General features: G+C 39.0%; 1 protein-coding gene across 2 annotated transcripts in view; it reads left to right on the top strand.

Annotated features, from left to right (window-relative positions):
• Window positions 1–9316: 9316 nt before the first annotated feature.
• The window catches only part of ADI1 (acireductone dioxygenase 1), a 34882-nt gene continuing 24678 nt past the window's right edge, over window positions 9317–19520 (top strand). The window contains exons 1-2 of one of the 2 annotated variants that reach the window (XM_077153086.1): window positions 9317–9548; window positions 12585–12704. In XM_077153086.1, coding sequence (XP_077009201.1) covers window positions 9429–9548; window positions 12585–12704 — 240 coding nt within the window. In that variant the 5' untranslated portion in view covers window positions 9317–9428. Of the gene's footprint in view, window positions 9549–9902; window positions 10108–12584; window positions 12705–19520 lie in introns of those variants that run through there. The other variant, XM_077153085.1, reaches the window with a different exon arrangement.

The following is a 19520-nucleotide window of genomic DNA, read 5'->3' as shown; positions in this document are numbered from 1 at the left end:
ATACAAAGCAAAGAGAGAAAAAAGCAATAGTATTCAAAGGACTCTTCAACAAGTAATTACAGGACAGATCCCAGAGTTTGTCATGGGCTACCTACCATCATCTCAGATTTTTCTTCCTAGCTGCTCCAGAATATTGGAGGCTAGAAGGAATAAATATATATTTTTTATTTTTTCAAATAATTTCCAGTTTATTTAAATATTTCAAATATTCCATTTATCTAAAAATGTATATATTTAATTTTATGTCTTTCTAGATGTTCTAGTCTGACTCATTGTCATAGTTGCATATTTCTTCTCCAGTACTAAATTGTTTTGTTAATTGTAGCATTCTTTAAAATATCTGGTAGTGCCAATCCCTGTTACTATGTTTCAATTTGTGAGGGGACTATTCTCACATGTTCATCATGCCAGAAATAGTCTAGCATTTTGTCAAATCCATCTCTTCTTCCAAAACAAAACTCAGAATTTTCATTGAATTTGTAGAGTAATTGAGAAGTAATCATTACTTTTATACATCAATATCTTTGCATTCATGAACAGAGTTTTTTAATTAATAGAATTTTTAAAAAAGTATTTCTTAATAAGATTGCAAGTTTTTCCTAAACATCTTGCATTTTTTTAAGGTTGTTCTAGTTTGCTAGCTGCCGGAATGCAATATACCAGAAATGGAACAGCTTTTAACAAGGGGAATTTAATGAGTTGCTAGTTTACAGTTCTAAGGCCGAGAAAATATCCCAATTAAAAACAAGTCTATAGAAATGACCAATCAAAGGCATCCACGGAAAGATACCTTGGTTCAAGAAGGCCGATGAAGTTCAGGGTTTCTCTCTCAAGTGAGAAGGCACATGGTGAACACAGTCAGGGCTTCTCTCTTGGCTGGAAGGGCACATGGTGAATACAGCATCATCTGCTAGTGTCTTCTCCTGGCTTCCTGTTTCATGAAGCTCCCCGGGAGGCATTTTCCTTCTTCATCTCCAAAGGTTGTTGGCTCGTGGACTCTCTGCATCTCATGGCTACATCGTTCTGCTCTCTCTGAATCTCTCTCAAATAAATATTTTTTATATCATCACATCTGTATTTCCTCTTTGGAAAAATTTGTCTATTCATGTCTTTTGCCCATGTTTAAATTGGGTTGTCTTTTTATTGTGGAGTTGTATAAGAATGGTTTTTACATTTAAAAATGATAGTTATATAAGTTCCTATATACTAGCCCTGATTTTGCCTTTTGGCCTGCAAAGTCTTAGATATTTACTGTCTGGCTTGTTACAGAAACTTTCCTAACCTTTGGAATAGAGCCTTGTCCATGTTTTGTATGTTTCAGTAGCTTGGGTTTCCCTGGTATTCCATTGCTCAGCTACATCCCTACATGGTTTGCTAATGGAGCCTTTGGATTGGGAGACCTTCCAGATAGAAGGATGAATGACAGCATTTGCAGCTCTGCAGTGATAGGGTCTGCTTGTCTTCCAAAATATCAAACAGTTCTCCCCTATATAGAGTGATAAATTCTTGTCAAAAAACATATTTTGGAAGTAATAGTTCAAGTTCAAAAGACTTTCCTTCAAAGGGAGAAACCTATGAGCCAGCAATGTCCATACATAAATAATGAATGCTGCTTTCATCTGATTCTGCCTGCTTGAACTATTTCTAGCAGCAAATGCTGAGTTTCCTTGATAATTCTTCAGGGGATCCTGTTCATCTTGCTCTTCCAAAGGTGAGTTTTATTTATGGACATAAAACAGCTCCTCTACCTGTCCCAATGGGGGGTGGGGAGATGACGATATCAGCTTAAGATAAATACCAACAAATGGTAGATACATTACTGTTTTGTGCTTTCGTAGCCTGGGTGGGGACTTAGAAGAACTCAAAGATCAAAGTAATTCTATTACTAAATGGAATCAGCATAATTATTTATACTATATATTTATAATCCAATTTTATTGAGATATATTCACACACCATATAATCATCCAAAGTATACAATTGATGGCTCATGGTATCATCATATAGTTGTGCATTCATCACCATAATCAATTTTAGAACATTTTCATTACTCAAAAAATAAAAAAGAACCCAAAACATCCCACATCCCTTATCCCTCTCTATTAGTTATTTATTTGGGGGGGTCTTTATTTTCTTAATCATCTGTGCACACACAGGATAAAAGGACTGTCAATCACAAGGTTTCACAATTACATGGTCACACCACAAAAACCATATAGTTATACACTCATCATCAAGAATCAAGGCTACTGGATTCCAGTTCTACAGTTTCAGGTATTTCCTTCTAGGTATTCTAATACACTGGAAACTAAAAAGGAATATCTATATAACGCAGAAGAATAACCTCCAGAATGACCTTTCAACTCTATCTGAATATTCTTAGCGACTGAAACTTCATTTTATTTCATTTCACTTCCTCCTTTTGGTCAAGAAGGAATCCCAAAATGCTAGGGCGAGGGTCATCCCTGGGAGTCATGGCCAATGTTGTCAGGGAAATTTATATCCCTGGGAGTCACGTCCCACATAGGGGTTAGGGTAGTAAGTTTATTTGTGGAGTTGGCTGAGAGAGAGAGAGGCCACATCTGAGCAGCAAAAGAGGTCTCTGGGGATGACTCATAGGCATAATTATAAGTAGGCTTAGCTTCTCCTTTGCAGGAATAAGTTTCATAAGAGAAAGTCCCAGGATCAAGGGCTTGGTTTATTAAATTGGTAGTCCTAAATGCTTGTGAGAATATCAAGAATTCCTCAGGTGGGAAGTTTAATATTTCCACCTTTTCTCCCAGTGCCTCAAGGTGACTTGCAAATAATTTTCTATTCTCTGCTCAAATTACTCTGGGATGTATCAGGGCATTACATTAGCCTGTACAAAATAACAAGATCTCATTCCCTACTTCAGTTTCCATGTAATTACGTTGTTTGAATAAAATGACCATACAGGTAATAGTTTCTGTAGCTAGTGTGCTATAGAAGCTATAAACTTTGTGCCAAATAAACATCCTTTCCTTTGGTCTCACATAGAAGCGAAAGTTTTAAAATACAGTCCATATCATCCTGTACTAGTTTGCTAGCTGCCGGAATGCAACATACCAGAGACAAATTGGCTTTTAATAAAAGGGGATTTATTTTGTTAGTTCTTCAGAGGAAAGGCAGCTAACTTTCAGCTGAGGTTCTTTCTTACATGGGAAGGCACAGGATGGTCTCTGCTGGCCTTCTCTTCAGGCCTCTGGGTTCCAACAACTTTCCCCAGGGTGATTTCTTTCTGCATCTCCAAAGGCCTGGGCTGAGTTGTGAGTGCTGAGATGAGGTGTGCTGAGGTGCTTGGGCTGTGCTACGTTAAGTCTCTCATTTAAGCACCAGCCAATTAACTCAAACATCACTCATTGCAGCAGGCACACCTCTTAGCCGACTGCAGATGTAATGAGCAACAGATGAGGTTCACGTACCATTGGCTCATGTCCACAGCAACAGAACTAGGCATGTTCACCTGGCCAAGTTGACAACTGAATCTAACTACCACACATCCTTTACCCTATATTCTGATTTATCTTATGTTCTGGCTTGCTAGCTTGGTTCAAGAAGGCCATGAAGTTTAGGGTTTCTCTCTCAAGTGAGAAGGCACATGGCACACACAGTCACAGTTTCTCTCTCATCTGGAAGGGCACACGGCGAACACAGCATCATCTGCTAGCTTTTTCTCCTGGCTTCCTGTTTCATGAAGCTCCCCAGGAGGCATTTTCCTTCTTCATCTCCAAAGGTCGCTGGCTGGTGGATTCTGTTTCTCGTGGCTATGTCGTTCTGCTCTGCTGTCTCGGAATCTCCCATTCTCCAGAATGTTTCCACTTTTATAGGGCTTCAGAAACTAATCAAGACCCACCCGAATGGGTGGAGACATGTCATCACCTAATCCAGTTTAACAACCATTCTCGATTACATCACATCTCCAGGGGGATGATCTAATTACAGTTTCAAACATAATGCTGAATAGGAATTAGAAGGAATGGCTGCCTTTACAAAATGGGATTAGGATTAAAACATGGTTTTTCTAGGGTCCATACATCATTTCAAACCAGCCCACTTTAGTTCTAACTAGATCAGCTTCATTCATATCTTTAACTGAATTCACTATATACTTTTTATTTTTTAATATACTTTTCCCACCCCACCGCCCCCCCACCTCCACCACTTAAATCCACTATATTTTAAAAATTATATATAACTGACTGTTTTAGTTTGTTAAAGCTGCCAGGATGCAATATACCAGTAATGGAACAGCTTTTTTTTTTTTTTTTAAATTTTTTTATTAATCAAAAAAAAGAAAAGAAATTAACACAACATTTAGAAATCATTCCATTCTACACATGCACTCAGTAATTCTTAGCATCATCACATAGATGTATGATCATCATTTCTTAGTACATTTGCATCGATTTAGGAAAAGAACTAGCAAAACAGCAGAAAAAGATATAGAATGTTAATATAGAGAAGAGAATTAAAATAATAATACTAATAATATATATATATATAAAAAGGAAAAAGAAAAAAACAAAAACAAAAGATACAAACACACAAACAAACAAACAAAAAACCATATTTCAGGTGCAGCTTCATTCAGTGTTCCAACCTAGTTACATTACACTTAGGTATTATTGTGCTGTCCATTTTTGAGTTTTTGTATCTAGTCCTGTTGCACAGTCTGTATCCCTTCAGCTCCAATTACCCATTATCTTACCCTGTTTCTAACTCCTGCTGGTCTCTGTTACCAATGATATATTCCAAGCTGATTCTCGAATGTCGGTTCACATCAGTGGGACCTTACAGTATTTGTCCTTTAGTTTTGGGCTAGACTCACTCAGCATAATGTTCTCTAGGTCCATCCATGTTATTACATGCTTCCTAAGTTTAGTCTGTCTTAAAGCTGCATAATATTCCATCATAGGTATACGGCACAGTTTGTTTAGCCACTCGTCTGTTGATGAACATTTTGGCTGTTTCCATCTCTTTGCAATTGTAGATAATGCTGCTATAAACACTGGTGTGCAAATGTCTGTCTGTGTCTTTGCCCTTAAGTCCCTTGAGTAGATACCTAGCAGTGGTATTGCTGGGTCGTAATCCATTCTGCCATTCTATGTCTTTTGATTGGGAAATTCAGTCCATTAACTTTTAGTATTATTACTGTTTGGATAATATTTTCCTCTACCATTTTTGGCTTTTGTATTATATATATCATATCTGATTTTCCTTCTTTCTACACTTTACTCCATACCTCTCTCTTCTGTCTTTTCGTATCTGACTCTAGTGCTCCCTTTAGTATTTCTTGCAGAGCTGGTCTCTTGGTCACAAATTCTCTCAGTGACTTTTTGTCTATAAATGTTTTAATTTCTCCTTCATTTTTGAAGGACAATTTTGCTGGATATAGGAGTCTTGGTTGGCAGTTTTTCTCTTTTAGTAATTTAAATATAGCATCCCACTGTCTTCTAGCTTCCATGGTTTCTGCTGAGAAATCTACACATAGTCTTATTGGGTTTCCCTTGTATGTGACAGATTGTTTTTCTCTTGCTGCTTTCAAGATCCTCTCTTTCTCTTTGACCTCTGACATTCTAACTAGTAAGTGTCTTGGAGAACGCCTATTTGGGTCTATTCTCTTTGGGGTGCGCTGCACTTCTTGGATCTGCAAATTTAGGTCTTTCATAAGAGTTGGGAAATTTTCAGTGATAATTTCTTCCATTAGTTTTTCTCCTCCTTTTCCCTTCTCTTCTCCTTCTGGGACACCCACAACACGTATATTTGTGCGCTTCATATTGTCATTCAGTTCCCTGATCCCCTGCTCAAGTTTTTCCATTCTTTTCCCTATAGTTTCTGTTTCTTTTTGGAATTCAGATGTTCCATCCTCCAGTTCACTAATTGTAGCTTCTGTCTCTTTAGATCTACCATTGTAGGTATCCATTGTTTTTTCCATTTTTTCTTCTTTGTCCTTCACTCCCATAAGTTCTGTGATTTGTTTTGTCAGATTTTCTATTTCTTCTTTTTGTTCAGCCCATGTCTTCTTCATGTCCTCCCTCAATTTATTGATTTGGTTTTTGAAGAGTTTTTCCATTTCTGTTCGTATATTCAGCATTAGTTGTCTCAGCTCCTGTATCTCATTTGAACTATTGGTTTGTTCCTTTGACTGGGCCATATCTTCAATTTTCCGAGCGTCATCCATTATTTTCTGCTGGTGTCTGGGCATTTGATCAGATTTCCCTGGGTGTGGGACCCAGCTGGTTGAAAGCTTTTTCTGTGAAATCTCTTGGCTCTGTTTTTCTTTTCCTGCCCAGTAGGTGGCGCTCGTGGCGCTCGTCTGTCTGCACGGCAGTCGGCCCGGGAAACCGCGCGTGGAGGCGGGGGTCGCTGGCCGCCGCGGCTTGGGAGAGTGCTGGTCCTAATTGCCCAGCTGGCCCAAAACGCCAAGCGTGACGGGAGGGCCCCGCTATCCAACGTTCCCAGTCAGACCGGGGAGCCACGTGCGTGGAGGGGACCCCAGTCGCCAGCCGTCCCGGCCGGGAAAACGCGTGCCCCTCGGATATCTCACCGCAGCAGATTCTCCCTGCCCGTTCAGCTGTTCCAGAATGGGGTACGCTGTCTTTTTGGTCTCTGTCGTGACTCCGGGAGCTGTTTCGTATTGTTTCTGTTTCTTTAGTTGCTTTTCTGGAGGAGGAACTAAGACCCGCGCGTCTTACTAAGCTGCCATCTTCTCCTGGAACAGCTTTTAAAAAGGGAATTTATCAAGTTGCAAGATTATAATTCTAAGGCCATGAAAACATCCAAATTAAGGCACCAACACGAGGTTACCCTGTCTCAAGAAAGGCCTGTCTGGGAAGGCAAGCGGCTGGTTTCTGCTGGGATCTCTGGCTTCTGGATACCTCTGTCAGCTGGGAAGGCAAATGGGAATGTCTGCTAGCTTTCTCCCCTCAATTCATACTGCATCCCTGGGGGCATTTTCCTTCTGCTCCTCCAAAGAGCTCTGGCTGTGTGGACTCAGTCGGCAATGAAGCTTTTTCTAAAATGATTCCCTCTTAAAGGGCCCCAGTAAGCAACCCCACCTTGAATGAGTAGAGACACATCTCCATGGAAATTATTTAATCAAAAGATACCACTCACAACGGGGTGGGTCACGTCTCCATGAAAACAATAAAAAAAGATTCCATCTAGCAATACTGAATGAGGGTTAAAAATATGTTTGTTTTTTCAAACATACTTTCTTTGTTTACTGACTTAGATGTTAAAAATAAGTGGAAGATGTTTTTAAATTCTTTGTTATTTTGGGAGAAGATCTGTCATCACCAAATAAATACTAGACTCTAGAATTGAGAAAGAGGACAACTTGCAGCACAAGAAACTAGCAAAGAGTATCTTCCAGGTAAATCAATCAGCAGAAAAAAAAATGCAATGAGGAATGACGACACTGGGACTAGACTAAGCCACTTGAATATACATATACATATAAATATACACACATATATATATACACATACACATATACATTGCCTTAAATCTGTTCTGGAAAGAGTCTAGGCATAAAGGTGAGAAATGCACTCTATTAGGAGACTATTGCAGTGGTCTGGGGGGAGATGACAAGTCCTTGATAAGGTATGTGACAATAGAGAGATAGAGGAGGGAGGTATACAGGAGACATTTTTTGGTGGAATCAACAGGACTCAAAGGCTAATCAAATGAAGAGGCAAAAGATGGAAGAGAAGGGTTTGAGCAGCACATTTGATAAGATTTCTCAATATCCTTGGGGGAAAATGGGAGAATTATGGGCTGGTGGCAAGAACAGTTAGGCTGATGATTAATTACACCCATGTAGCCTAAGAGCACTGATGAATGGATTGATAGTTCTTTTTTTTTCAACTTTTTAAATTGTATAATATAATGTATATACAAAGCAAAGAAAGAAAAAAGTAGTTTTCAAAACACTCTTCAACGAGTAGTTACAGAACAGATCCCAGATTTTGTCATGGGCTACCATACCATTGTTTCAGATTTTTCCTTCTAGTTGCTTCAGAACATTGGAGGCTAGAAAGAATAAAAATATATATATATATATTTTTATCACAATTGACTTTTTTGTGAAAAATAACTTATACAAAAAAGCAATAAATTTCAAAGCACACCGCAACAATTAGTTGTAGAACAGATCTCTGACTTTGGTATGGGTTACAAATACACCATTTCAGGTTTTCATTTCTAAGCTGCTCTAAGATACTGGAGACTAAAAGAATAACAATATAATGATGCAGCAATCATACTAGTTTGTTAAACTCTACCTTCTTTGTATAACTCCAACATCATGGTTGATCTTTCTCCCAAGATCTTTCTCTTTTGGGCTATGCCCATTGTAAATTATTCATGTTGGAAGGGTCTGCCAATAATATGGGGTAGGGAGATGGATCTAGCTGACCTTATGGAGAGGTTAGGGCCTCTAGGTTTCAGGACTTATCCTGTCTAGGGACCCACCTGAAGGTTGTAGGTTTCTGGAAAATTACCCTACTGCATGGAGCCTTTGTAGAATCTCATATACTGCCCTAGGTGTTCTTTAGGATTGGCTGGAATGGTTTTGGTTGGGGGTTGGCAAGTTATGCTAAGTAGCCATGTCTAACTGAAGTTTGCCTAAGAGTGACCTCCAGAGTAGCCTCTGGACTCTATTTGAACTCTCTCAGCCACCAATACCTTATTTGTTATACTTCTATTCCCCCTTTTTGTCAGGATGGCATTGTTGTCCCATGGCACCATGTCCAGACTCATCAAAAGAGGTGGGCACAGCTTGTTTTTACCCTATAATACATGAAATGTGGAAGGGCAATGGGAAGAAAAAGGGAAAAGGAGGCAATTTAAAATTGCAGGGTAACAGGGCCGATACTGCAAAAGTTGATAATGCAAAAGTCTGGGAAATGGTGAAGGAAGAGTAAACAAGGTCCTCTTCAGAGCAATACCTGAGGAAAAGGGTCCTATGTGGTGACTCAAGCTGTACGCCACCTTGGTCGAATAAATTTAACAAAATCATTTAATTCGTTTATATTTGTGTTCGCTGCTGTAAAGAAGAAATTGCTTAATCCCAGTCTGTTGCCAAGATTGTTCTGAAGGTCAGAGGAGATAGGGGCCAAATACGGGGTTGGCCTGAGACTCCACCAGGTGATCCCACCTCCGAGGAACAACGAAAAGTGTCATGTTACCTTTAGGCCCACCAGGGGATTGGCCCCAGATTATTTAGTGGGTAGCCAGCACCCGACCTTTGGCGCTTTAGGGTTGGGGGTGGAGCCATAGTCGGCGCCAGGCCGACTGCGAAATTGCGGGGGTGGAGCTGCTCCGCGGGTTCAGTCAAAGTCTGTTCCCTCCTGGCAGCGGGTGCGCCTCGCACTCCCCAGAGACCCGCGGCATCGGCTGCTAGGATGGTGGAGGCGTGGTATATGGACGAGTCCTCCGAGGACCAGAGGAAGCCCCACAGACTGGAGCCCAGCCGCCCGGCTGACCTGGAGCTGCTGCGTCAACTCGGGGTCATTTACTGGAAGGTACGCTGGAAGGCAAGGAAGGAGGCCGAGTTCAGGGAACGCGGCTGGAGCTCGACCTTTCTAACCCTACAAGACCACGCGCACCGCCCGCCCTCTCCACGGCAGCGGTGGGATCTGCGTAATCGGGACGCGCCTGTGCACTGTGTCCTGCTGCAGCTGCTCCAGGAAGGGGTTCCTAGAACTAGCGGGTGGGCGTGGGAAGGCCACCTCATAGGTTCCCCGCCCCCCAACCATGTTTCTCCTCGCGTTCCACGCAGATCCCCATGCTGGCTTCAGCCGCCATGACGGCGCAGGCGCGGGGCTCGGAGGGGCGCGGCCGCGCCTCTGGCACCCTGGGAGCGCCGCGCATGCTCAACAGCGGGACTGGGCCGAAGGCGTGAAGCGCCTCTGGGCTGAGGCGGGGACCTTGTATTAGTGTGACGCCCATCCCCCAACTGGTTTCTCCTCTTAAAAAGGCTCCAGGGTCTCTATTCCGATGGGTGGGATTTATCCAGAGTGGACGATAGGCGTGTTCTCCTGGAGTTGTCCTCAGTCCCCAAACGGGGCGCTCACTCCCCTGGTGGGTTTTGGGAATTGGGGTGAAGAAGGAGATCCCGAGTGTCCGCACAGGCACGTGACGTGAGAGAAGTTGTGACTGGGACTAGCGGAGAGGCCCTTCCAGGTGTGATAAGTGACCCTGAGGCAGGCTGAGTTTCTGATTGGTTGGGTGAGGCTCCCAGTTATGGAAATAACGCTGAATTGTTGGGTCGAAGGAAGCAGATGACTTTAGGCTGTAAGGAATGATGAGAAGAAGAATTTGTGAAGTTCCTTTTTTACCCCCTTCAGTACTCTTTGTATGTTGTTGAGCCTTAATTTTTTTTTCGCATGGGCAGGCACCTGGAATCGAACCCGGTGTCCGGCATGGCAGGCAAGATTGCCTGCTGAGCCCCTGTGGCCCGCCCCAGCCTTGATTTTTAAAGTGTTTGTAAAGGCGTGTTATTCTGAATTCTTTGCTGACACATGTAGCGGGACTACTGGGATGGAAGAACGTATTAAAGAATTTGTCTCTCCCGTGCAGCTCAGTGTGGGGCTCCTGAACCCTTCTGTAGAAATGCTTTGTAATTTTAGCCTTAGAAAAGGCTTATTTGCGTTCAACCGTGCTTAAATCTTTAGTGCTTACACATCGTTCTTCCTGATACTCTCAGCTTGTTTGTTTTTTAATGGTTATGAGATACAAGGATTTATTGCGACTGGATGGGTTATGTGAGAGGGGTAGGTTGAAAAGGGGCTTTAACAAGTACTTGGTAGAGTTTTTTCTCTTACCTAACTTGTGGTTTGCATGCTCAGAATGAAATTTGAACGCAGACTTACTCTGGAGCTAGTTTTTTTTTTAATTAAAAAAAACATGAGCGAGGTGCATAGAATATTCCAGCATAAAACATCTTTAGAGATCATTTGAACCATTTTAAATAACACATTGTGTTAAATAGAGAAACTAAGCTGTGGGAACCCAATGCCCTTTCCGTGATAAAGTGCTTCCTTCCAAGATAAACATTCTGATTTTATGTGTATGTTAATTTTTACTTGGTACTTGTCTTTTCCTGGGTTAAAATGTAACAATCTACTGGAAACTAGCAAGTGGTTTATAGTTTCTTTTTGAGAGGAAATGTTTTGTTTTGTAATAAAATCTAGTTTATTTGCTATCCACACAACCAGAAGAGTCAAATTACTTCTTTTTGAGGGGTTCCATTTGCATTTTTCAATTGAATAGCAAGAATGAAACTGCAAGTCAAGGTTGAAATGTATCCAAAGAATAAAATAAGACATTTTAAAAAAGCATCTTTTGGGTCATTCTATCATGTCAAACCCAGTTTCTGCTACCTTCTAGTTCTGCTCTAGATAAGTTAAAGGACTGTCTAAACTAAATTATGTTTAGTTTGTTGGTTTTAGTGTCCTATGTATTTTATTTTATTCCTGTTCTTTGAAAATTGCTATTAAATATGCTTTCTTAAGGAAAGTAACATTCTGGATCAGCGGGGACATTTTGGCGTATCTGTTATTAGTGACATGGTCTAGTGATAGAAAACTCTCATATGTCCTCATACACGATTGAAAGTTAGATTGTCTTAATTTGGAGTGATACAGTGCATATCAGGTGACGAATTTTCTAGTTTTGGGAGTCATCTTAGTAGAATGTCTTGATGACTAGTACTTCTGAGTTATTCTGGAGTTTGCTATTCAGTATCGGTGATAAAATGTCCATATTATGCAACATAAAGGAAAGTTTGTTAAGTACATTACAAATAGTTTTAAATAAGTGTTAAGCTTAATTCTGGAGGAGGAATGCCTCATGGAGGTGACATTAAGATTGTACTTTAAAGGATAGATAGGACTGTGATAAATAGAAAAGGTAAATGGACATTCTGAGCTTTGGAAAGGGCATAAGCAAGGTTGTGGGAATGTGAAATATGAAATGTCTTTGAGGACTAGAAAATAAACCTATTTGATTTAGAATGTAGACTTTTTAAATTAAGAAAATAGAGACATTTCTGTGGCCACATCATAGAAAGCCTCACATTCCAGCCTAATGGACTTGGGTTTTATTTGTATAGGCTGTGAGTATCAGCATACCTTTTAAACCAGGGAAACACAATGACCAAAAAGATCTCATGTATCAGTTTGGTTTGCAGAATGGTTTGGTGGTAGAAAAATACAATGCAGGTGAGCATAGTGTGCCATTGGACAGGCTTGAGACAATGAGAACTTGAATAAGAATTGTAGTAATGGAATTAGAAATATGAAAAAAAAAAAAAACCTCCCAGGCTGGACTTTTAGAGAGAATGGAGGTAGGTTCAAGCATAACTCCATTACTTCCAGCTAGGTATTTTGAAAATGGAAAAATCATTAAAAGAAGTAGGGAAAGAGAGTTTGTTTAGGATTGAGAGAGGAATAGATGAGGACTTGAGAATATAATTGTATTGGAGATCCAGAAAAAGAATTTTTACATCTTTCTGTATTATTTTGATCTCTTGTTTGTTGTTGTTTAAACTCGTTTAGCTGGATGCTGACAAATATGAGAATGATCCAGAATTAGAAAAGATCCGAAAAGAGAGAAACTACTCGTGGATGGACATAATAACCATAAGCAAAGAAAAATTACCAAATTATGAAGAAAAGGTAAGGAAGTCCGAGTTTCCTGGGCTGCTCAAGCAAATACCATGGAATGGGCTGGTTTAAACAATGGGAATTCATTATTAGTTTTGAGACTAAGAGAAAGTACAAATCAAGGTGTCATCAAAGCCATGCTTTCTTCCTGAAGATTATCACTCTGGGACTGGCTGCTGGTGATCCCTGGTCCTGGGCTTCTCTATCTCAGGGCAGTGCACATGGTGGTTTCCCCTGGCCTCTCTGTTCTCTTCCAGGTTCCACTGAATTTAAACTTTTTGCTTACAGTGACTTTCTCTCTGTCCCTGAATTTCATTCTATTTGTAATCCTATCTAGCAGTAGGATTAAAGCCCATTCTTAATTGAAGTAATTTCATCCTGCTTCACACCTGCAGGAAGGGATTAAGTTCAAGAACATGTTTTTCTGGGGTACATACAGCTCCAAAACACCATAGAGACTTTACTTTTTTGGATGGGGGGAAATTATTATATCTACTACCAATGCAGGATTTTCCTTTTTTTTTTTTTTTTAATGTCTTTGTTTGGATTTTATTTTAGGGTAGTGGTGCCTCATGACTGAATTGGGAAGTAGTTCCTCCTTTTCAATATTTTGAAATTATGTGTGCAGAATTGGTATAAATTCTTCCAAAAATGTCTGGTAGGGTTCACCAGTGAAACCATCTGGGCCTGGTGCTTTCTGTTTTGGAAAGTTAACAACCATTGATTCAGTTTCTTTAATAGATATAGGATTCTTCAGATAATCTATTTCTCCTTGTGAGAGTTTTGTGGTTTGTTTCTCTCAAGGTATTGGTTCATTTAATCTATGTTATAAATTTGTATACTTAAGAGTTCTTTTTTATTTCTCAAGGCGCATGGGCTAGGACTTCAACCCAGGCCAAATGGCAGGTGAACATTCTACCACTGAACCACCCCTGAACCCAAAGAGTTCTTAGTATTTACTTATTATCTTTTAAAGGCCATGGGATTCAAAGCAATTGCTCTTCTTTCATTTCTGATATTAGTAATTTGTGTCTTCCCTCTTTTCGTTTGTTGGTCTGGCTAGAGATATAGCAATTTTTTTTTTCCGATTTTTTAAATAATTTTTATTAATTAAAAAGAAATTACAAGAAAGAAATACAAACATCCATAATATATGCTCATTCCATTCTACATATATAATCAGTAATTCACAATATCATCACATAGTTGCATATTCATCATCATGAGCATTTCTTAGAACATTTACATCAATTCAGAAAAAGAAATAAAACGAAAACAGAAAAAAAAATATTATACATACCATACCCCTTACGTATCCCTTTCATTGATCACTAGCATTTCAAACTAAATTTATTTTAACATTTGTTCCCCCTATTATTTATTTTTATTCCGTGTGTTCTACTCATCTGTTGACAAGGTAGATAAAAGGAGCATCGGACACAAGGTTTTCACAATCACACAGTCACATTGTGAAAGCTATATCGTTATTCAATCATCTTCAGGAAACATGGCTACTGGAGCACAGCTCTACATTTTCAGGCAGTTCCCTCCAGCCTCTCCATTACATCTTGGATAACAAGGTGATATCTACTTAATGCATAAGAATAACCTACCTCCAGGATAATCTCTCAACTCTGTTTGGAATCTCTCAGCCATTGACATTTTATCTCATTTCACTCTTCCCCCTTTTGGTCGAGAAGGTTTTCTCAATCCCTTGATGCTGAGTCTCAGCTTATTCTAGGGTTTTTCTCAACTCCTTGATGCTGAGTCTCAGCTCATTCTAGGATTTCTGTTCCATTTTGCCAGGAAGGTCCACACCCCTGGGAGTCATGTCCCACGTAGATGGGGGAGGGTGGTGAGTTTGTTTGTTGTGTTGGCTGGAGAGAGAGGCCACATCTGAGCAACGAAAGAGGTTCTCTTGGGGGTGACTCTTAGGCCTAAAGTTTAAGTAGGCTTGACCTATCCTTTGTGGGGTTAAGTTTCATATATTTCATTGACTTTTGCTCTTAACTTTTTTTTCTTACCTTCTGCTTGCTTTAGGCTTAAAGTGCTTCTCGTTATCTAGTTTCCTAAGGTGAAACTTAAATCACTGATTTTTTTTTGGGGGGGGGGGGTGCATGGTCCAGGAATCGAACCTGGGTCTCCTGCATGTATGACGAACCTTCTACCACTGAATCACTCCAATTTTTATTTTTAAATCTTTCTTTTTTTTTCTAATAGATATATTCAGGGCTATAATTTTCCCCCTAAGCACCACTTGTTCTACATCCTACAAATTTTGATGCTATGTTTTCCTTTTCATTTAGTTCAAAATATTTAAAAATTTCTCTTGAAATTCTTTGATCCATATGTTATTTGGAAATGTGTGCTTCCTCTCCAGATATTTTGGGATTTTCTAGCTATCTTTCTGTTACTCGTTTCCAGTTGATTCCATTGTGGTCTGAGAATGTACTTAATATGATTTAATTTGTTAAAGATGTGGTCTGTCTTGGTGAGTGTTCCATGTGAACTTGATAAGCATGTGTACTCTACTGTTGTTGGATGAAATGTTCTATAAATGTCAGATCAGGTTGATTAATTGTGTGTGTGCTTTCACTACATCCGTACTGATTTTATGCTTGCTGGATTTGTAAATTACAAGATGGGTGTTGAAGTCTCCAACCATAAGAGTGGATTTCTCTGTTTCTCCTTGCATTTCTATCAGTTTTTGCCTTATATGTTTTGACGCTGTTGTTAGGTGCATACCTGTTTAGGATTGTTGTGGTTTATTGGAGAATTGACCCCTTTTGCATCATGTAATGCTTTCTATATCCCTCATGATTTTCATTGTTCCAAAGTCTGCTTTATCTGAAATTCATACAGCTGTTTACATTTTCTTTTGATTAGTGTCCATTCGTCTGTTATATCTTTTTCCATCCCTTTCCTTTTTTTTTAATTAAGAAAAACTTTTATTAAGAGAAGTTTTGTTCTGAGTTTTACAGGTCCAGAGCAAATGGGGAAAATTTTGCCTTAGAACTGTCCATACCTTTAACTAACTTTGATGAGACTTTGCACCGATTTTAATCTTGTATTAATCTTGTGTTTGAAATGTTACTAGAACGGTTTAAGATTCTCTGAAATTGTTATGGAATGATTGTATTTTGTGTATGGGGAAAACATGCCTTTTTTAGCTTCCAGAGTGAAATGTGCTGGTTTGAAAGGATGTATGCCTCCTAGAAAACCCATGTTTTAATCAAAATCCCATTTCATAAAGGTAGAATAATCCTTATTCAGTACTGTATGCTTGAAACTGTAATCAGATCCTCTCCCTGGATGATGTGACTTGGTCAAGAGTGGTTGTTAAGCTGGATTAGGTGACGACATGTCTCCACCCATTTGGGTGGGTCTTGATTGATTTATTGGAGTCCTATAAAGGAGGAAACATTTTGGAGAATAGGAGATTCAGAGAGAGCAGAAAATGCTGCAGCATCACGAAGCCGAGAGTCCACAAGCCAGCGACCTTTGGAGATGAAGAAGGAAAACCTCTCCCGGGAAGCTTCATGAAACCAGAAGCCAGGAGAGAAAGCTAGCAGATGATGCTGGTGTTTGCCACGTGCCCTTCCAGATGAGAGAGAAACCCTGCCTATGTTCACCTTGTGCCCTTCCCTTGAGAGAGAAACCCTGAACTTCACTGGCCTTCTTGAACCAAGGTATCTTTCCCTGGACGCCTTTGACTAGACATTTCTATAGACTTGTTTTAATTGAACATTTTCTCAACCTTAGAACTATAAAGTAGCAACTTATTAAATTCCCTTTTTTTGGTAACTTTTTTTTTATTAATTAATGGAAAAAAAGAAATTAACCCAACATTTAGAAATCATACCATTCTACATATGCAATCAGTAATTCTTAACATCATCACATAGATGCATGATCATCGTTTCTTAGTACATTTGCATTGGTTTAGAAGAACTAGCAACACAACAGAAAAAGATATAGAATGTTAATATAGAGAAAAGAAATAAAAGTAATAATAATAGTAAAAAAAACAAAACAAAACAAAAACCTATAGCTCAGATGCAGCTTCATTCAGTGTTTTAACATGATTATTTTACAATTAGGTATTATTGTGCTGTTCTTTTTTAGTTTTTGTATCTAGTCCTGTTGCATAGTTTGTATCCCTTCAGCTCCAATTACCCATTGTCTTACCCTGTTTCTAACTCCTGCTGGACTCTGTTACCAGTGACATATTCCAAGTTTATTCTCAAATGTCGGTTCACATCAGTGGGACCATACAGTATTTGTCTTTTAGTTTTTGGCTAGACTCACTCAGCATAATGTTCTCTAGGTCCATCCATGTTATTACATGCTTCATAAGTTTATCCTGTCTTAAAGCTGCGTGATATTCCATCGTATGTATATACCACAGTTTGTTTAGCCACTCGTCTGTTGATGGACATTTTGGCTGTTTCCATCTCTTTGCAATTGTAAATAACGCTGCTATAAACATTGGTGTGCAAATGTCCGTTTGTGTCTTTGTCCTTAAGTCCTTTGAGTATATTCCCAGCAATGGTATTGCTGGGTCGTATGGCAATTCTATATTCAGCTTTTTGAGGAACCGCCAAACTGCCTTCCACAGTGGTTGCACCATTTGACATTCCCACCAACAGCGGATAAGTGTGCCTCTTTCTCCGCATCCTCTCCAGCACTTGTCATTTTCTGTTTTGTTGATAATGGCCATTCTGGTGGGTGTGAGATGATATCTCATTGTGGTTTTGATTTGCATTTCTCTAATGGCCAGGGACATTGAGCTTTTTTTCATGTGCCTTTTGGCCATTTGTATTTCCTCTTCTGAGAGGTGTCTATTCAAGTCTTTTTCCCATTTTGTAACTGGGTTGGCTGTCTTTTTGTTGTTGAGTTGAACAATCTCTTTATAAATTCTGGATACTAGACCTTTGTCTGATATGTCATTTCCAAATATTGTCTCCCATTGTGGAGGCTGTCTTTCTACTTTCTTTTTTTTTTTTTTTAACATTTTTTTTTTATTAATTAAAAAAAGAATTAACAAAACAATTAGAAATCATTCCAATCTACATGTACAATCAGTAATTCTTAATAACATCACATAGTTGCATATTCATCATTTCTTAGTACATTTGCATCGATTTAGAAAAAGAAATAAAAAGACAACAGAATAAGAATTAAAACAATAATAGAAAGAAAAAAACAAAAACAAAAACAAAAAACCTATACCTCACATGCAGCTTCATTCAGTGTTTTAACATAATTGCATTACAATTGGGTAGTATTGTGCTGTCCATTTCTGAGTTTTTATATCCAGTCCCGTTGTACAGTCTGTATCCCTTCAGCTCCAATTATCCCTTCTCATTTTTTTTTTTTTAATTAGCGGAAAAAAAGAAATTAACCCAACATTTAGAGATCATACCATTCTACATATGCAATCATTAATTCTTAACATCATCACATAGATGCATGATCATCATTTCTTAGTACATATGCATTGGTTTAGAAGAACTAGCAACATAACCAAAAAAGATATAGAATGTTAATATAGAGAAAAAAATAAAAGTAATAATAGTAAAATCAAAACAAAACAGAACAAAACAAAAACCTATAGCTCAGATGCAGCTTCATTCAGTGTTTTAACATGATTACTTTACAATTAGGTATTATTGTGCTGTCCATTTTTGAGTTTTTGTATCTAGTCCTGTTACACCGTCTGTATCCCTTCAACTCCAATTGGCCATTATCTTACCCTGTTTCTACCTCCTGCTGGACTCTGTTATCAAGGACATATTCCAAATTTATTCTCGAATGTCTGTTCACATCAGTGGGACCATACAGTATTTGTCCTTTAGTTTTTGGCTAGACTCACTCAGCATAATATTCTCTAGGTCCATCCATGTTATTACATGCTTCATAAGTTTATCCTGTCTTAAAGCTGCATAGTATTCCATCGTATGTATATACCACAGTTTGTTTTAGCCACTCTTCTGTTGATGGAGATTTCGGCTGTTTCCATCTCTTTGCAATTGTAAATAACGCTGCTATAAACATTGGTGTGCAAATGTCCGTTTGTGTCTTTGCCCTTAAGTCCTTTGAGTATATTCCCAGCAATGGTATTGCTGGGTCGTATGGCAATTCTATATTCAGCTTTTTGAGGAACCGCCAAACTGCCTTCCACAGTGGTTGCACCCTTTGACATTCCCACCAACAGTGGATAAGTGTGCCTCTTTCTCCGCATCCTCTCCAGCACTTGTCATTTTCTGTTTTGTTGATAATGGCTATTCTGGTGGGTGTGAGATGATATCTCATTGTGGTTTTGATTTGCATTTCTCTAATGGCCAAGGACATTGAGCATCTCTTCATGTGCCTTTTGGCCATTTGTATTTCCTTTTCTGATAGGTGTCTGTTCAAGTCTTTTTCCCATTTTGTAATTGGGTTGGCTGTCTTTTTGTTGTTGAGATGAACAGTCTCTTTATAAATTCTGGATACTAGACCTTTATCTGATATATCATTTCCAAATATTGTCTCCCATTGTGAAGGCTGTCTTTCTACTTTCTTGATGAAGTTCTTTGATGCACAAAAGTGTTTAATTTTGAGGAGTTCCCATTTATTTATTTCCTTCTTCAGTGCTCTTGCTTTAGGTTTAAGGTCCATAAAACCGCCTCCAGTTGTAAGGTCCATAAGATATCTCCCAACATTTTCCTCTAACTGTTTTATGGTCTTAGACCTAATGTTTAGATCTTTGATCCATTTTGAGTTAACTTTTGTATAGGGTGTGAGAGATGGGTCTTCTTTCATTCTTTTGCATATGGATATCCAGTT

Source organism: Tamandua tetradactyla, chromosome 3, assembly GCF_023851605.1.
Source record: "Tamandua tetradactyla isolate mTamTet1 chromosome 3, mTamTet1.pri, whole genome shotgun sequence".
Taxonomy (NCBI): domain Eukaryota; kingdom Metazoa; phylum Chordata; class Mammalia; order Pilosa; family Myrmecophagidae; genus Tamandua; species Tamandua tetradactyla.
The sequence above is the reverse complement of the archived record's forward strand: the minus strand, read 5'-3'. Positions and strand labels throughout refer to the sequence as shown.